This window comes from Ambystoma mexicanum, chromosome 6p, assembly GCF_040938575.1.
Source record: "Ambystoma mexicanum isolate Mex_15411 chromosome 6p, UKY_AmexF1_1, whole genome shotgun sequence".
Classification (NCBI taxonomy): Eukaryota; Metazoa; Chordata; class Amphibia; order Caudata; family Ambystomatidae; genus Ambystoma; species Ambystoma mexicanum.
This window is the reverse complement of record NC_090935.1, coordinates 144805905-144825108: the sequence shown is the minus strand read 5'-3', so window position 1 is coordinate 144825108 and position 19204 is coordinate 144805905. Positions and strand designations below refer to the sequence as shown.

General features: G+C 45.1%; 1 protein-coding gene across 1 annotated transcript in view; it reads right to left on the bottom strand.

Annotated features, from left to right (window-relative positions):
* The window catches only part of DCTN3 (dynactin subunit 3), a 181174-nt gene extending 163723 nt beyond the window's left edge, over window positions 1–17451 (bottom strand). The window contains exon 1 of the mRNA XM_069626830.1: window positions 17222–17451. Coding sequence (XP_069482931.1) covers window positions 17222–17326 — 105 coding nt within the window. The 5' untranslated portion in view covers window positions 17327–17451. The remainder of the gene's footprint in view (window positions 1–17221) is intronic.
* Window positions 17452–19204: the final 1753 nt, after the last annotated feature.

Sequence of the window (19204 nt, the reverse complement as noted above, 5' to 3'; positions counted from 1 at the left end):
TCGCTACACTACGACCTTTGGAAAACGAACTAAGAAATGGGGGGTAAAACCAGTATATGAGGAAATGGAATTCGACTTTGTTAAAGGCCTTATTATTAGTGTACTAGAGAAGCACAGATATGGAATTTTGAGCGTTTCTGTGCAGAGCACTGATGCACTGCCACCAAGCATTGCCACTGTGCCATATCCACCCAAAGCAGAGCTTGTTGAGAAGTTCAAATCCCGGTTTAAATAAATCATTGTAATCTGATTGTCTTTTTGAAAATAATGTTATTGTACAGTGTGCATACAAAGTATGCTAACCCTAAACCCTCCATTCACCATCCTGGGTGTCATCTTTGACTTCTCCCTCCATTCACCTCATATCGCTAACCTTGTGAATATGTGTATGTATATATCTTTGTTGCTGTAACTAAGTTTCGTAATCTCATGTAAGTGCTGCGCACTGTTAACTGAGGGGAGGCTTGCGTATTGCAAATAATAAAACAAATAAACAATAAATCTCACTTTCAACTCAACTCCTCGGGTACTTTATACTTTCCCTGACCTTCCCCCAAAAAGTCAATATCTCCATAGTTATGGTTCTCTAGGGCTGCAAAGCTTGCGGACAAAGAGGACAAAATTGGGGGCCTTACAACGCGCCGAGCGAGGTGTTGCAGATGGGAGAGAAGCCAGTTCGCATTTGCACATTGAGGCCTAGTACAAACATGGAGTCGAAAATTCAAGTTCTCACAGTTGGCTTTAGACAGGATGTTGCAAAGTAAGAATGTACGCTCATGCAGAGTGAAGGTCAGCGGCTTTGATTTTTTGCTCGCGGGCTGGAGAGGCCCGCGAATCGCACTGGCAGTAGAAGGTTCTATTATTTTTTGACCTTAAGAGACAGGGACCATGCTGAAAGGACTTCATTTGAAGGAGGTGGGCAATAACATGAGACGATAAGGCTGAAAATTCTGAAACTAGACCGAGTTTCATGTTAGTTCAGTATATGAAAAATCGTTGGCACGAACACAGTGGGATTTATGGACTGCATTACGCAGAGATACAATGGAAATGGCAAATATAATGCAAGTAACTCTTTAGACGCTTTTATACCGGAATGAATGAATGAATGAATGAATGAATGAATGAAAAGCAAGTACAACATTTGTGGGATAGTCTTTCTACCAGGCAGATGGGCATGCATGTACCCATTCGATACGCATGTAGACAGTCGTTTCTCAGTGGTTCAACGGTAAAAAAAAAAAAAAACATTAGTTTGTGTGTTTCCCGGCTGTGTGTGATCGGCTGGTGAGACTAATTTCAATTTTTATGTTTTCTAAACAGGTACATCCTACCATATTGCCACTGCCACCTATTCCAGACCCCGGCAGATGGATTTTTCAACCGTCAGCTGCAGCTTCTTGTAAACAACTGCACTACATTGACCATTTTATGGGACGATCGCCAAGGAGCCATATGCCCTTACGCGGTACTAGCGGCTAGAAGCAACATATCGACCTTTACGGTGGCCTAGTGCCTAGTTGATAGAACAGCCTTGCGGTTCACTGTGCGTCCAAAGTGCTTCTTTTAACGAAAACCAACACTCTGTGTACCATAAAGGAACAGCGCGTGACTCACGATAAACTTTTCCGGATTTGCGGATCGAGGTAAAGAAAAATAATTCCATTCCGATTTAATATGCCAATTGTTGAATATTCTCTAAACATTTAATGTCCAATAAATGTACTTTATCAAATGTACCATATTGCTGTTTGATTTTAAAGTACAGTTCCATATTACGAATTGTGGTGCGCTGTGTTGCGAGTTGATCTGTGTTGGTTTCCGGGTTCTGTGTGAAGTCGCGTAGAAGACGACTGGGCGCGTTTGCCTACGCAGCACAGTAACGTCACGGAGAGAGGCGGGGAATAAGAATGTTTTGATAATGTCAGGCTCAGGGGCGGGGGATATGATTTAGTGCCGCAAAAGCAGGTCAGCCAGGGCGATGCGCAAGCAATAGGATTATCACAAAATGTCAGCGCCCTGGTGTCTGTTTTCGCGTGCGTTTAATGGACGAAATCTCGGGTAAGGTCTATAGGAAATTTTTCTAAAATCGAGCGACTTAGGCTTAAAAACCCGTAGGGACAATAAAAAATGTTGACCAAACCATTCCTTTAATAATGTTATTTTGAATATTTATATAGTACTCCATTTTAGTTTCAAGTAATTGCCATCTTAAGTTAATGTTGCTTTTAAGGCGTTGATGGTTTTCTTATATATTTTTTTGGCTTTATCCTTGTAATATGTCGCATCTCTAAACACCCTCTAAAAAAGTGGGAAGAGGTGTAGACAAAAAAGGCTGGGGGGGGAATGGGACGAGATAAAGGAATAAAAAGAAAGAAAAAAAAAAAAAGACTAATGGAGCCAGAACCTTTTGTCGCCCCACCCTATGCCATGCCATGGGTGCTTGATATTCTGGCCCAGTAGTCAGGGCTCAGAATTTCCACTGGCCATTGGCTAGTGATAAATTGCTCTTGGCGAATAAGAAATGGTCTTTTGCATTTCTCCAGAGATTTAAGGGGTCTAGAAAGAAGGCCAGCTGTATTATTTCCTAAGCTCGGTGGAACTTCGACACGACCTTGGGGACAAGAGCCGGATCACATAGGAGGACATGCGCATCCGTATTGATGTTCAAAGAGAGGGTTTGACATAAAAGTGCATCAATCCCCCCTTCCAATATCCTGGCAGAAGTGACAGCCACCAGGAAGGTGGCTTTCAAGGTCAATATATTGAATTTTGGAGATATATAGATATATTTTCAAAATCGATATAGGATGAGACAATAAAATCGAGATATATACACATTATTACATATACTCAGGCCTTGCAAATTTGTAAAAATCCCACTAGACCTGCAGGGCGCGTTCCGTATTTACATACTCTAACTTAGACAAATGCACTTGCCCCATGGTGATGGGTGACAAAATATTACCAGCGTTTTATGTAAAATGGAGCATGTCACCATCAGCGCAGTTCATATTATTTGGTGCAATGCTGCCACCCAAAAGGCCAGCCATGCACAGTGAACATTTTATTTGCCAGCTGCTGCAAACAAAGGTGGTTTGCAGTAAATGTCAAGTAACTGTTTCAAACATCGTCTTACTCAGTAGCAAGGTCGAGTACCATGCAAATGGTAATCACCCTTCACAAATCTACTCGCAAATGCGAGTAGGCTAGTAGATTTTGTGCAGCCCTGCATATACTACAATTATAGCTGTGTGTATTCACAAACAGGAAGAGGAACCCTGTATTTGCACTTTATTTTGATAGTGTCTTATAAATAAGTGTCTTATAAATAAAAAGGTGTTTGTGACGGCTCACATGTATTTAGCAGCTTACCCACAACAACATCAAAAAATATATCATAAAAATATATCATATATCACCATTCACCCCAAAAATAGAGAGCTATGACTTCTGGTCTATTTCCCCCAGCCCTACGTTGATAATTATAATAGTTCTTTTAACACGCTTAATACCGGGGACAGGTTTCAAAGCGCAAGCCCGGGATTTGAACCTGTGTTGCTATGCGTTATCATGCTTCCTTGACAAACGCGTTGCCCCTGAGCGATATTTACGGCCCAACGGTACAAAGGAGGGTTTCTGTAGCATGAACCAAGGGCGGGTCCCATGTGGGTTCCCCCGCAGGCAACATACACCTAGACACTTAAAGGCTTTCAAGGAGCCTTGTCACCAGCCCTGATCTTTCCCAGGGAGAGTCCAATTTTCCCGAAATACCTTGCTAGCCGTCCAATGGTACTGCCTGTCCTTTCAATGCCCTTCATGTAAGAACTGTAGAATGACAGGATATCACATCACATTCTATTGCTGGCATATTCTGTCTGCCGCACCAAGCCACAAACATTGCCCATTGGCTGTCATGTGATTTAAGCGTGGAGGATCACTCAACGGCTAGCACCCTGGACCACTTGAACCAGCTGGACAGAAAACCCTACTTTCTGTAATCCTCCCATTTCAACTTCCATACGGACTATTGTATTGATTGGCGAGAGAGCCAGGTTGCCACATGCCGCAGGGGGATCTAGGCAATACCCAAGGTGGTTACAACTGTAGATCCTTCAACTCTGGAAACCAGCACCTCCTGGAGCGGAAAGGGAAAACTAGAACGGCCATTACTGTGTGCTCCCGTTTTTTGCTGATAACCCGTGATATCAAAAGAACAGGAGGGAAGGAATACTAGCGCCCTGGGCGATTCCTCCAACAGAACATCCATGCGCCACGGGTTGGAAACCGGAAACAGAACCTGGGCACTTTGGTGTTGTAGGGGGAGACAAAGAAGTCTATCCGGGGGACCCCGAATCTCCTGCAGATGTCACTGATCACAGAGTGACGCAGGATCCACTCTCCCGAGACTGGGAAAACCCAGCTGAGGTAATTCGCCTCCACATTGTCTGTCCCCTCCTCCACACACCGATATTGATGGTCTGTGGGGAGAGCAGAGGTGCTTCCGCCCCCAGTAACCAATGTCCACAGCATCCTGGACGTCATACCACCCCGGTGATTTATGTAGCACAACCCCAGAACAATGGAGTAGAAGCGGTTGAAGGCCTTCAATGCCTTCCCAAATGGCCACCAGCTCCTTGAAGTTGGAGGAATGATTCTTCTCCTCCCTGGACCATAGCCCCTAGTGGGCCTGTCCCATGAGTGTCACTCCGCAGCCTAGGCTGCTGGCAAGTATGGTCCTGGAAACTCATCCCTTTCCTGAGGTGTGGAAGGGAGTGCCAACACTGAAGGACATTCCTGAGAAAGACAATGATCGGGATCATGAGATCGCAGTCTTCCGATTCCGGGCGACAGTAGGACATAAGAAGTTGTAGCAATGGTCTCAGAGGCAGTCTCCTCCAAGAGACCAAGGGACCATGTGGATCAATAGGTCACTTGTAGTTGTCTTGCCCCTGTTGAGAATTATGGATAACAACAGTCAGCCTGGAAGCAGTGTCGATTGGAAGACGCACTTTCTCCTCCTCGGTGCAGAACTGTGCTCCAATGAACTGTAAAGCTTGAGACAGGATAATTTGCGATTTCAGGACGTTGATCAGAAATCCCCACTTGATCAGCACAGTGCAGACATGGTGCAGGTGTGAGAGAACTGCGTTCCTGGTCCTGGCTCATATTAGCCACTCGTCCAAGGGTAGACCTGTACACCTTCCATATATTTGGAGAGGCTGTTATGAAAGATTTAATCAATGTGTAATTTTCTCTCCATTTGTGGACCCCCCAAACATTTTGCTTTGGTTTGGCTATCCTAGCCTGACTTTTTTCCGGTGGAGCACAGCCTTCAGCCTTCAGCTGTGCTCTGGGGGCGTTTGCTCACATGTTATGGGGAAACTGACACGTCCTTCAGACTGTAAGTACTGGGAAACTAGGTTTCCCTTAGTCTTCGACTACGTTGCCATTTCTTGGTAATTTTTTAACAGTGCACAATGTACCTTCCAGTACCATGCGCTGGGGTCCTTTTACTTTTATGGCTCTAGACACCCTCAAAGGATGTTTTAGTGATTGTACAAGTGTGCCTAGGACAAACTGGTGGCAGCAGTTACTTTTTACAGATCACATTGCGTTTACCACGTATGGTTCAAGACTGGCCGGGTCGGAAAATGTCTGAGCCACAAAGTCTTTTGTTCTGTCCTTTGGCCATTTTGTCCCTTGCCTTCACCCAGGCCAAGTAACACCGTTTTTCCTTATTTGGGCATGCAGCTTCCCACAAAAACTCTTTTGCAGGCTTCTGCATGTCACGTGTGGGCGCCCAGGAAGCGGTATGGGTCTGTCTGGTCCCAATCCACACTACTGGTGCCAGGATGACCGGAGTGCATGAATGACTGGGACCACTGTGGGCTGTGATTGGTCCACAACTGGAATGCCTGCATGAGAGCAGATCTTCGATTGGAAGATCTCGATTTACGCACAAAGCTTAGCTTGGATAAGAGAGGGGGCTCTGCATCCATTCAAGGTCGATCACCCGAGTTCTCCCCGAACTACAGAAGGAGCCAAGTAGCAATGTTGCAATATTGATTTTATGACCGTATGATAACCTTAATTGAAATGCCGGCATACCTCGGTTATTGTGGTGTAGCACGCACGTGTGTATAACCATTAAGTATCATTTTGCCAGGAAACGTCAAATTTTCTAAGACATACTCAAACAAGAAATCATCCCCATGAAGTTGTCTTGGTTCTTCTTACAAACATTTTAGTTTTAACTCAATGGCGCAGAAGGTCCAATTTAACTTTGTAGACAATAAAACCTTTTTACAAGTTTAACTAAAGAAGTAGGAGTCCAAGACATGTATTACCCTAGGGTCTCAATGTATGATGGATGGAAGGTTTTAAAATCAATCATAACTGCAGGCATAGCTCTGGGCAATCACCCAGACTATCGTTTTTCAAATCAACCTGCCATCACAGAAGGAAGAACGCCCAATTTGCAAATTCAATAGGTTTTGTTCCTGCTGAAGAATGATGGTCAGAGAAGGGGTACCCGGTGGGGCTATGCCAAACCTTTTGGTTTGCTGAATGAGGGTTTTTGCAACACTACCAAGGTAAAACTGTCGAAAGGATCATGTTCCAAGTAGCATGGGCATGGGCAGTGGTGGGTGACTTTGAAGGTGCACATTTTGCAGGTGGAATTAACCAGCGAGAGAGGTCAGCGAGCGAGCCCAACCCACATCACAAGGGTGCATGGGTTTTTTTCCCCCCCACGAAAAAATTTGGAAAGATGGCTTCCAAAATGTGTAATTTACTGTCCAAACCCACATAAACATGATCCAAAAGCATTGGGTTTTAGGTACTAATGATGGTACATTATTCTTACGTGTGTAAGTCTGTGATGGTGTATTTTACAGCAGCTTGTTTTGAGAATGGCTGGTATTATGTTGCATGCATTAAATAAAATGCATTATACAGCTATCCAGTAATGCTGGAAAAATATTTTCTCATGCTGGCCAAATAGGCATTGTAGGTGGAGGCCTGAAGATGGTTATAATGAATACATACAGTACACATTTACACAATCCAACAGTTCAAATGTGCACTGCATGCATGTATTCATTATACGGGGCGGGACCATGAACTAGGGAGAACATGCTCTGGTGGTTGAAGTCATGAAGCACTACAGATGTTTAGTCAACTTTGAAAACTGTGTTGTCTGCCAAACATTACAGAGGCAGGAGGAATAGCGGACCCAAACATGCTGTGATCTATATGTGACTTGCAGGTCGCAAGTTTGAATCTCGGCAAGACCAACTCAGCCTTTCTTCCTTCCGAGGTCAATTAGTACCAACTTCATTTGGGTGATATTGTACATAAATATGCTCCATGTAAAGCACTTTGGCAAAAGTACTATATAAACACATTATCATAAAATAGCAAGAGAAAATAGTGCGATTACAGGATTTCCGTACACCAGTGCACTTTTATCACACCAGTAGCACATTTACAGCGACAATTAAGCCATGTACTATTGTTAAATGTATTTGTCCCGCGCACCGTCACCAATGGAGTTGGTCCTCAGGCGCTGGCGTATCTGTAAACGAGAATGTGGGATGGCTTAATAAGGTGAAGAGTAAGCAGGATAGCGAGAGGAGCGGTGTTCTGTTGGCAGCTTCAACTCGGTATACACCGGGTGCTGAGTTTTGGTGCGAGTATCAGATCGATGTCAGTCCTCGTGTGCTGTTGTTGAGGCTTATGTGTTGTTGCGGTGTGGTGAAGACCGTGGGGCTTGTTGTGTGAGTTTTTGAGTGGGATAAGTATGCAGAATGTTTGAGCTTTTATTTGGTTAGTGGATTATATGACATTTAACACGTTGACAATTCTAAGTGTGGCACATGCTAACATTCACAATTCCATTTAAGCGTGGCACTTGCTAACCTTCAAAATTCCATCTCTAAACGTGGTACTTGCTAACCTTCACAATCCTATCTAGATGCGGCTCAGGGTAGTGTTTATAGTTCCATCTAAGTTTGGGACATGCTAACATTCCTAATTTCATTTAAGTGTTGCACTTGGTAATCTTCATAATCCCATATAGGTTTGGCACCCGCTAACATTGACAATACTATCTATGTTTGCCACATGCTAACATTCACAATCCCGTCTAGATGCGACGCAGCCTGATGTTCACAGTCCTATCTAAGTGTGGGGCGTGTTAGCCTTCACAATTCCAACTAGGTGTGGTCCTTTCTGAAGTTCATAATTCCATCTAAGTGTGAGCCATGTTACCATTCATAGCCCCATCTAGATGCCACGCAGGCCATTGTTCACAATCCCGAGTGTGGCACAAGCTAACATTCAAGTTCCAACAAAGTGTGGCACATGCTGACATTCACAATCCTATCTAGATGCGATGCAGGCTAATGTTCCACGGTTATTTCCAAGTGTGGCGCTTGCTAGCCTTCATAATTCCATCTAAGTGTGTCCCATGCTAACATTCACAAAATATGTTTAAATGCGACGCAAGGCAGCATATATGATATGGCATTTATAACGCGCCTATACACAAGTGTTTCAAGGCTCGAGATATACAGGAAATTAAATCATGTCATACATAAACTCTAGTGGTCACAAATCTATGTAAGTATGAGTGGGGTGAGTGATGTTCACCTGACAGTCTATGTTTAGGAAAGGTAAGGTAGAGTGGGGTTTTCTGGAGTAGTGTAATTATCTACTCCCCACCCAAGCCACACTTATTTTGGTGGCTGAAGGCTGGTCGCTGGCTTCACCGGCTTCCCCTGCTGACACTTCCTGACACTTTCTGGAGCCGCCCTTTGTCGCAGGGGCTGCAAGGGGCGCGGGCAGAGGGCTGTCCTTGAGGAGGTTGTAGCAGACCAATCATGTCGGGTGGGACGGCAGTGAAGCGGGATAATGGTTACCACGGTGCATCCCGCGCGCCACATGCTTTTTAAAGCACTAAATGATTTTTTTCCAAAATTTTTGAAATTGCCTATGGGTCTGGGGCCTGGAAACACTCACCCTGCTTACAAATAACACTGGCAGACCAAGGTGTAATGTTACTGTTTGATAGAATAAGCTTAAAGCGATCCTTGGAGGACTTGTTTTGGTGGAGAGGGGCAGGAAGCGAGGGGAAATGGTCCATGTGGATTAGGATTATGAGCAGTCAGCGGGTGGGTAAATAACCAAAGAACACGCAAACTGTGTTCCTCCTCACTGACATGTTTCTCCTAGCTGTACTAAAAAAAACTGCAGATATATGGTGGTCAATGGGGCAGAGGCATACGTGAAGACCAAGAGGGGAGAGAAAGGAAGAACATTATGTTAGATTGCAATGAAGCACACCAAGTCAGGGCACTAACCCAGCAGGTCGTGCATTAGTTCTGTGAACAACCAAAAGCTTTTTGTAGCCAAAGCAAAAGTTGTACCAACCCAGTGTGACCGCCATGACTACAAATAAGAGATGAGAACTTGATTCATGATGGTCAGCTCGAGGTGGCGAGTCTAGAACATGCAATTCTGAAGGATCAAAATTATAAACCAATTTAGAACCATCCAACGTATAAATCACAAGTAAAAGTTTTGAATTACAATGTCAGGCTATGGTTGCGTTTGCCATTTTGAGTTCCAGTTTCAAAATGGAGGGTTTTTTGTAAAAACAAAAATGGCGTTTTGGAATTGTCTTTGCATTTCACATAGACAGCTTTTGAATCCAAAACTTCCAAAGCCAGAGCGCGAACTTTCTAATCTCATCTACCAGTTTGGCATCAGTGCTGCAGTCACATCCATCAGGATAATATGCCCTTTCCTGACCAATAAAACAGCTGCTATTCTTTCTTTGAGATGTGACTAACAGTGGCCATGAAATCAGCGATGGCTGCTCCATCGGGGATCTCAGGTGGAGGCTGCATGCATTTTGCCGGCTCCTTCTAGCTCAGTGCTTATGGTGTGGGAGCTCAAAGTAAAACATTGAAAATAGAATGTGAATCGGTCCATCACGGACAGGTAGGAACACCTATGTGCAAGCCTATAATACCACTGGGTTTTTATCTTTCATCACATCAAACATTTTCTTTCCTCGCCAATGGCACGCTCACTTGGACAAAAGGTTCAACTGCAGTGCTTTCACTACCATCTTAAAAGTATGCATTTCTGTGGATTCTGTATACACTACTATTTTTCCCTTCTTGTTTCTGATGCACCACTTATCAGGTTAAGTGCTTCAATCGAAGTTAATGGCAACGGGTCCCTTTCAAGAGCAGATTGAAAGGTTGTTCTATAAAGCAGCACAAATAAGTTCCACAGAGGTTTAACCACTAAACTGATGAAATGAATGACACCCGTATAATTACTAAACCTTTGTGCGACAACGATAATTAACCAGCCTTCGTAGCACCCAAATATAGCCATGACAAGCAGATGTAATCTACCTAGTCATGTTTTTCCCTTTGTGTTCTGGGCGGTGAAGTCCTGCATTGAATAAAGCAAAACCACTTCTACTTGAATGCAAAGGCTGAAAGCATACGTGCGATTACACATGCCTGATCAAATTGAGAGCTCTGCTAGTCCCAATTTGTGGAAGCATCGAAGGAAAATGTAATCAGCTAGAAGCGGCATCAATGAGCCGAGGGAAATGACGAAACGGGTTACAATCCTGTCTTGTTAAGAAAATACTGTCAGTTTATTCTGTGGAAACGCAAGCTTTTACGTTTGCATGAAGAAAAACCAACAGAAACGGAAAATAATGTCAGTTTTTGGGCGGATCAATCTGAAATGAGTTGACGGCGGACAAAAGAATTGGGTAATATGGCGACATATGCAAATGTACAGAGGATTCAGCACTCAAGGAGTTAAATGTGCTCATTTGCTCTACGGAATGCAAATAACTATTCGTACTAAATTACAACTGTTTGATACCTGTGGAGCAGTTATCGCACGTTAACAGACGCTGTGCGCTCCATTGGTTAAATAATCAAATTTAAGAAAGAGTTGTTTTCAATCTCCAGTGGTGTCAGGAGAAATCCTGGTCTTGCCTATGTGCTTATAAGGCTGTAACCCTTAGTGAGTGAACCACCAAGATTACAGCTACAGTCCTCTTCTCTACACACACTCCTTCAACAGCGACACTGGGCCTGGCACAGGGCCTGACACTGTCGGCCCTCTTATGATCCTCTGTTCCCTGGCCCGAACCACTGACCCCTTTCCCTCACACCACACATCAGAACTTGAAGCCCCCTCTAGCCTACAGCCACTGCCCCCCGCGGAGGCCAATGACCTCTCTGCTGTTTGGGGACATAGCCCGGGGCTCGGCAATGCCAGTACACATTCCCACGCATGTGAGAAAATTATTTATTAAACATTGCAGCCACGCCGCCCTGCGCATAAGAAAATAAATGCACACAGACAAGTGAACAATATATTCTCTGGAGGCTTGGGAGGCGGCGCCCCCGCGCCCTGAATAAGCAGCTGCCACTGGGCTTCGGCAAACTCTGCCTCCGTCTCCTCCAGTCCCAGGCTCCAACACAGAAGCCAGCCCAGCCCAGTGCCAGCCCTGCTTGCAATTCGCAATTGCACTAATTGAAGTGCACTGCACAGTACACGTGCAAAATATAAAAATCATTTAAAATTGGTATACCATAACAAACAAGGTAACAGTTATTTAATCATAATGAAATTGACCACAGTGTTTACACCGGAATACCGTTACAACCCTAGAACCAAGTATCTGGCAACGAAGGAACAAACTTGTGAATCCAGCAGAGGCACTGTAGAAGGTTTGGCCCCCTTCTCCCTCTGTTGCCCCGTCGGACACCTGTTTTCTTCATCGATCAAGGCCTGCAAGGGCGCGTCACCCCTTTGGAGTAGATGGAATAACATTACTGTCGGCGCCCCCTGCTTTCCCACCGAAGGAGCCCTTTCGGAAGTGTTCTTGGGCCATCTAGTCAACTGTGCAGCCCTACCACAGTGTATCCCGCAGAACTGCCGCAGTCTCGAGTTGAAACGCCGGGACTTGGGACATCACTTGCTTGTGGTCCTGTGCCCTCTCTCGCCAAATTTCAAAGGCCTAGCTCCTCTGGGTCCCGAATTAGGAGAGTGCGTAACGCTGCACACACCTGTGATTCCTGCGTCACTACCTGTTGGTGACGGTCGCTGTAGGTGTCTTGCTGACCTGCTTTCCTGTGCCCTGAAATTCTCTTTGTATCTCCTTCGGAAGCTGAGAAAAGGCAACTGTCCCGTTACGGGCGATCGTTCTATCCCGCAGCCGCTGAGAGCCGGAGCGCTGCGAAACTGCAGGACTCGAACCTACTTGCGACCTCGACTAAACTGGCAAAGTTTAATCCGGACTGTGCTGAGGGTCAGTGAGTACTTGCATCAACCCCTGTCACAACCAATCTCCTTTATGCACGAATATCCCTAAGAAGGTATTAGCTTTTGGCTGGGTTAGCCTGCGCTCCTTAGCCGTTTCCAAAAGGTGGGAATAGCTCACGTGGTAAGGGCAGACCCTACTCGAAAAGTGGGAACCTCAAGCCCCTTCCTGACTTGCTACAGCTCTCCCAAGAAGACTCGCTTTTTGTTCTACATGCGCAATCGTGCGTTTTACGCACAACTGTACTGTTGAGTAGGGGTGTCACAGTATTGGTTTGATGGCAGTATGATAACCTTCTTGCCAAATTACGGATCATTGTTATCGTGGTACAGCAGGTAGAGTTAACTAATCTTAAAAATGTTCTTAAAGGTCATAAATTGTCAGCATTTTGATACTTGTCTCTGCACATTTTTAGCTGATCCGCCAGGAATCTAAGGCGGCTGCAGATTTGGACTTCATGGCACTCTCGTTGATCGCCTTCATTGAAAGAGCGACTAGTGGAAGTGTTAAAATGCACGTTTTGAGCAATGAGCTTGCTGCTCAGTCACAGGTCATCGCTTTGAAAATAGGCCTCGACCCGCATAATTTTGGAACCACATGGCATGGGCATCATGACCCCTCGCTGCGATCAGTCAGAAAAGTTTATTTTGATAACGCTTTATCCCATTAAAAGGGAGAAAGTCACTCAAGTGAGGTTTGAAATCCCATGTCATTGGGCCTCATTACGAGGCTGGTGGTAGCCGTGCCTGTAACACAGGCACGGCTGCCACCGGTATATTTTTTTCCACCGCCCAGGAATGGGCAATTATCGGGTCATTATGGCCTTGCCGGACCCGGTAATTGCACATTCCTGACCGCTCAAAAGTATTCTTCCCCGTTCCCATAGGGCTCAATGGGAACGGGGAGGCCGGATGCACCAGCACCGTTATCAACGGTGCATCCGACATGCTCTCCTCGCGGTTTCCGGTGCGGTCCACAGGTCAGACCTGGCGGTCGCAATGGCCCCCGCGAGCAGAACTTGTAGTTTTCCGGTCCGGGAACTACGGTACCAACAAGCTTAACGGTACCATAGTTCCCGGACCGACAAACTTATAATGAGGCCCATTGTGTTTCTTTTGTCAAAACGTCATAGCCGACACACACTCAACAGGTTGCATATTGATCAAATCACTGCAGCTCGTTTACTATCTGCCTGGTGTATTATAAAGGTCTGATGTTGGAGTCACCACTGACCATGTAATCCAAACAGGTCAGCGTTTAGTGGGCACTGTTGAATTCTTTCTTGATTCTTGCAATAAATGTTCATTTACTTCTTAAAGATAGTGGCACAAAAACCTTTTGAAAATGACAACGTTAAAATACATATCGGCACAAATATGGCCTAGACCACCACATCACCACAGCCCCATCAATACCATTTTCCCCATGTCTCAGCGCATTAGGAACCTTGTCATGCGAGTTGAGACGGAGGAATGCTTTCATGGGTGGTGTCACAAATCGAGGATAGACCTGAGAAATCTAACCCCCATTGCTCTGGATACTTCAAATTGAATGTAGAATCTGTCCTGCCTACTTGATTCCAGTGCCATATCCAGAGGGCAGGTGGCAGGTGAAAGATCTAGCGAAGCAACAACTCTAGTGCCAATGTGCAAATCTACACAGAGGACAGTTGGGGGGGGGGGGCGGCTGTTTATATACTAGCACAAAGCACTGATAGGCCCAGTGTTCATACAGTCTTTTTTGTGGACATGCATCAGATGGGCATCCAGTTCATTCCCCCTTTGAATTCTGGGATGTGTAGTTCCCCATTATTCAAATTGGTAGGAAAACTACAAATCGGCTGACCTTTAACCCAACTCTACTGATCACAGAAAAGAGCGCTCACAGCATCAAAGCTGCATTTACTAATGTGGCCTCACTTTCCCTATGCTCTTGTCTGCCAAACAAGGCCCCCTTGGCAGACGCCACATCCCACAGTGCAAGATCCAGACTGCGCAGCACATGCTTACTGCAGCCTTTCCAAATCAGATTGAAAAGCTCACTTAATAGCTGCAGGCCCTAAAACGGTATAAATAATGTGACGTTATTATAGTTCAATTAAGCTGTTCACGGGATCTATAACGTCATACCGTTACACCTCTAGTAAGGAGGGACCTTAGTGGGGTTCAGTTTAAGATAAGTGGGACCAAGCCTGATTTGTATATGGTCTTTCCTCTTTTGTAATTGCTTGGCAGATGAAGAACGATGGTCTGGAGGTTTGGAAAGGGGGGCCAAAAAATCCCAGACCCCCCAAACGGTTTCGGATGAGGATAGGAGCTATTGTGCAGGGAGGGTAGTGAATGGTGTGGGTTTAGAACACACTGGGAATCAGACGCCATCTTAGGTAATAGCCACCATATTGAAATTGAGGCCTAGCATTGCAGTGCAGCTGGTACTGCAGGCCTCGACCACGAACATGGAAATAAGTGTATGAATGCAACAGTAGGTTGTATTGTGGGTACTGGTGAGAAAGGCCAGAACTGCAAAGACGAATAGACCTTTCATTGTCTCTTGTTGCCAGCATGTCGTATCGTAGGAAGAATGTGCCCTGCAAGGACACAAGGGGGTTTAGAGCTTGCTGTGAAGAGCAATCCCATGAGAAGAAGGGTGCGGGCCTCCAGCCTTCCCTGTCCGAGCTCTAGGTAATAGCATCCAGCTGTCCCATCCCAAGACCCCAGCATTTCAAGGTGCCAGTCAGTCCCAGACCACAAACCATAAAACTGTTAAATCAGAAAACAGGGACAGGCTGCCTTCACCATGGGTCACTGATTTTGTGCTGGAAGGTGCCAGGAGGGGTAAAACAACACACCTAAAACGAGGGTGAGAGCTTTAGAAGGGCGCCAATGTTTCTGGAATCGAGTTAAGGTTGTCATTTACAATGACCTCGAAGTATCGGCTTTGGCTGCAGTACCAGGTGCAAACTAGGTTAGAGATAAAGACTGCATTGTTTTTTATTCACATAACAAGCAATTGACTGACGCCTCATGCTTGATGACGTACAAGAATCCCATGTGGAAGATGGGCAGACAGGGCTGGGACCAATGGCCTGGCATCCCTTATGGAGTAGGTAGCCTACGTAGAAGGTCACGCCAACCAGCCACTCAGATTTGTACCTTATGTAATTTATGTCACGGATGATACTGTGTGCCTTTTTGATATGTTGTTTCTACTAATTTTGCCAGAACATTCTGCAGCAGCAGAGTGCTTTGCTGGTGCATCTAGTTTTGCGGAAAGAAACCTTGTTCTCCTTGCAAGAAGTGTGCTGGGCCTTTTTCCCTAGTAGGTTGCATTTATTCTGTTGTGAGAACGGATGGGATTCTCTACATTGCCCAGTGCTATGCCAGAGGTTTAGATTAATTAAAAACCTTCCAGCCATTACCCCTTTTGTTTTGCTAAAATAAGTGCTAGACAGTCCTGGATGAGAGAGTTCCAAAATGGGTGGGAACACATTGCGTGTCTGGTCCCTAACTGAGATTTGCTCATTGGTATTCAGTTGCAGCCAAGGGCTAATCACTGAGTCAAAGTAACTGTAATATACTTTTGAACCCAACAATGGTTAGATTACCTACATATTATCAGTTGAAGGAAGTGTTTCGCAACATATACAGTGTTTATGCCACTGTGGCATAATTCCTGGAGCGTTGTGCAAAATACATACTGACTGCCACGGGTTGTTTAATATCCCTGAACTCTCTCCTTTAAGACCTAAAACTCAGGCTATAGTGAAATGGAAAAAGAAGTACAGTTTGTGCGAGCTAATGAACCTTTAGCACACAACGATACTATACAGAGCCCAATGGAAGAGGGCGCAAGGGCAAACTGAACAGGAGCTAGAGGCCAACACTAAAAACCTACAATGGCTGAATGTAGCTTACATAGAAAATAAACAATAAAAAGGTCAAAATGGTAACATAAAAGAATAAGGAGAGAGAGAAAGTGGTGTCACACTATGGACCTTGTACCTCACAGAGGTTGAAAGGATAGTAGAAGAGCCAGGAAGAGAAAACACGCAAAGCTCCATGCTCCCCATCACACCCGAGGATGCAAGAGGAGTGGGAACAGAAACACACATCACTCCTTTGGTAACAAACACTAGCTCTTCTAGAGCAAAACCTCTCCCTGCCGGCTAATTTTTCATGTCATCTTGGAAGATACGAGATTAAGATTTTTCCTTGAACGTGTTAACTGTAAGATATTAAACAATTCGCAAAGGTATTAATTTATATATATATATATCCTTGGAAAGTTCAGTTTTATCAACAGAAAAAATATTCTTCAAAAAGCGGCATTAGATGTAAAGCACATACCAGGTCATACTCTAAATTGATTGTTCCTAAAAACAAAATCTGTTTGCATTACATTTTTGGTATCCTTTTGGTTTATTGAGCAGTGTTATTGTTGACCTACCTACTTAAATAATATTAGCTACTGGTCTTAAAAGCAAAGAAGATATGGCAAAAGCGTGTTTGGAAAGATGGGCGAGTCTGTCCGTGATAAAAATTGAGAAGACAAAGTGGTAAGAGAGCGTTACATAGAACGTCACGGGGCACTATCTCATTGCGTTGCTTGGCAGTTCAAGCATTCTTAACACAGAAAATTCACTTCTGCCAAAACAAAGCGATAGGCAGACATTAAGCAGCTGTGCCCACCGGTAGAATTGCGTCTCGTTTGAAAGCAGCCAGGCATTCACACACGAGTGTGTGTCCACTTTTACAGTTAATAGTCTGAAACCGCCCACTAGACTGACACCGCCCACTCTCAACCTTACGGTGTATAGACTGACAGTTCTGCACTGGCCACCAACCGCCTCACCTTTGCGCTTCCACGCCCATCCCCTGGTCTTCGCTCCCCATAGACCCGGGTTTCTAAGTTTTCTAAACGGCCCTGGAGCTTAACAAAATCCACTGAAGTCTCCATAATGACAACACCGCCTCAAGCACCAAGCGTTTTCCGGGATCCAAACGTCATTTCCGACAGAAGTTGTCAACTCTGTGTGCCGTGCAGTAGAAGCAGCAAACAGCAAGGCCATCTTGAAGGTACGTACATGCCTTGAAAAGCGCACCATATGCAAGCAATTTTAAAAGAACGACGCGTATATTTTGAAAATAGATTTTTTTAAAAATCAACTTCATTACAGTTTAGAAAAAATTACGGTCTTTAGAAAACACACATTTTCATAATTGTCGATTAGAAAACAAATAATATTTCTAACAATTTCTGATAATAGTTGAAATGAAAGATAGATGTTTTCATTTAAACATGGCCGATCTGCCACTAGATTACAAACTTAAATCACGGCTAGATCGTATTCTATTTGGTAGGGCTTGTAAAGCGGCCATCTTGGAATAACATGTCATGTGTTGTGAGTGGCCTGCCATGGACATCCGGCAGGCCCCCCATCGTGCTGTGACCCTCAGCATAACACAGGCCCAGTGGCATCCGGGAAGCCCCTGGTGGCAGAGGACTCCAGCACCATCGGGAGTGAGGGCACAGCCAGCCATGTCCCTGACTGTGCCGCTGCCACCATGCTGGCAGGAGGGTACCACGCCATTCAGGGCATACAGGCCTGTACCTCTACGTGTAGGCCTGCAGACTACATAAATTTGAAACAGACTCAGAAGTTCCTCTTCTGGAGTCTGCAGCCATTCTTCTGCACATGCCTGCAGGGCTCCCTTTTATTAACTTGGGCCATGACTGCCATGACTCAGTCATGGCCCATTTTAAAAGGGCAATACCTTTGGGAGGGGCACATCCCCTTAAATGGGAAACACAGATGGGAGGGTTCACTACACAACATCCCTCCTTTTTCATAAGGAACAAAACACATAGTATTGCAACTTGACTGATTTTACTCCCTCCCGTTGCAGAACGACATAACTTCAAAGTCATGGGACAAACTTCACACAGGATGTGCTACTAACACACATATGATCTCACACTCTTATATACATATCACTTCCCGACCCGTTACCCTCAGGTGACTGTCACAGGTGGCAGGTCCCCCTGTGGATGGTTGGCAGTTGGACCGCACGTCACAAACACTTTATTTTTTTTTTAAACACTTTTTATTGGCATTTGGGTAAGTTTGCATTTCAAAATTGCATTTAGTGAAGGTACTTGTTAGCCATATAAAGTGACAAGATAAGAGGTAACAACAAAAATAACAACAAACTGCACAGTCTCTTCGTGAGGGTGTCCTTGTTCAGCTCGTATTCCGGAGGAAAGGAGTGTGAAGGCAGAGTTCCAGGGCTTACGAATGATCAAAGTCCTGGTTCTGGATGGTTCCATACTTGTTTAATATTAGGGTGGGCAGATACCTCAGGGGGGCTTGTGGTCTGCGGAGAAGGGTATGTCACGGAGGAGGGCCTTCCATGCTTCAAGGGTGTTGTTTATGTCGACTGCTCCAGTGTTAGCTCCATCTTGCCAGGCTCCGGTCTCGGCTGTGGTCCAACGATCTAGTTCTCTCAGCCAGTGTTCGTATCTCGGGCCTGGTTTTGACTTCCAAGCCATGGCTATAGTTCTTTTGGCTAGGATGCAAGAGATGTCCATCAGCTTGACCACGTGTTTGATCTTGCTCAGTCTGGGGTATGCTCCAAGCAGGCATTCCTTGGGCTCCCAGTTGTATCTGGTAATGCCTGCTTCCATGCAAGTTTGCTTTATTTTGGACCAGAGTTGCATCACCTTGTTACAGGACCAGAACATGTGCAGTAGGTCCGCTGCGTTGGTGCCGCACCAAGGGCAGTTTGATGATGTCTTTTTGTTGAAGCTGGCCACTCTCTTCGGAGTCATGTATGT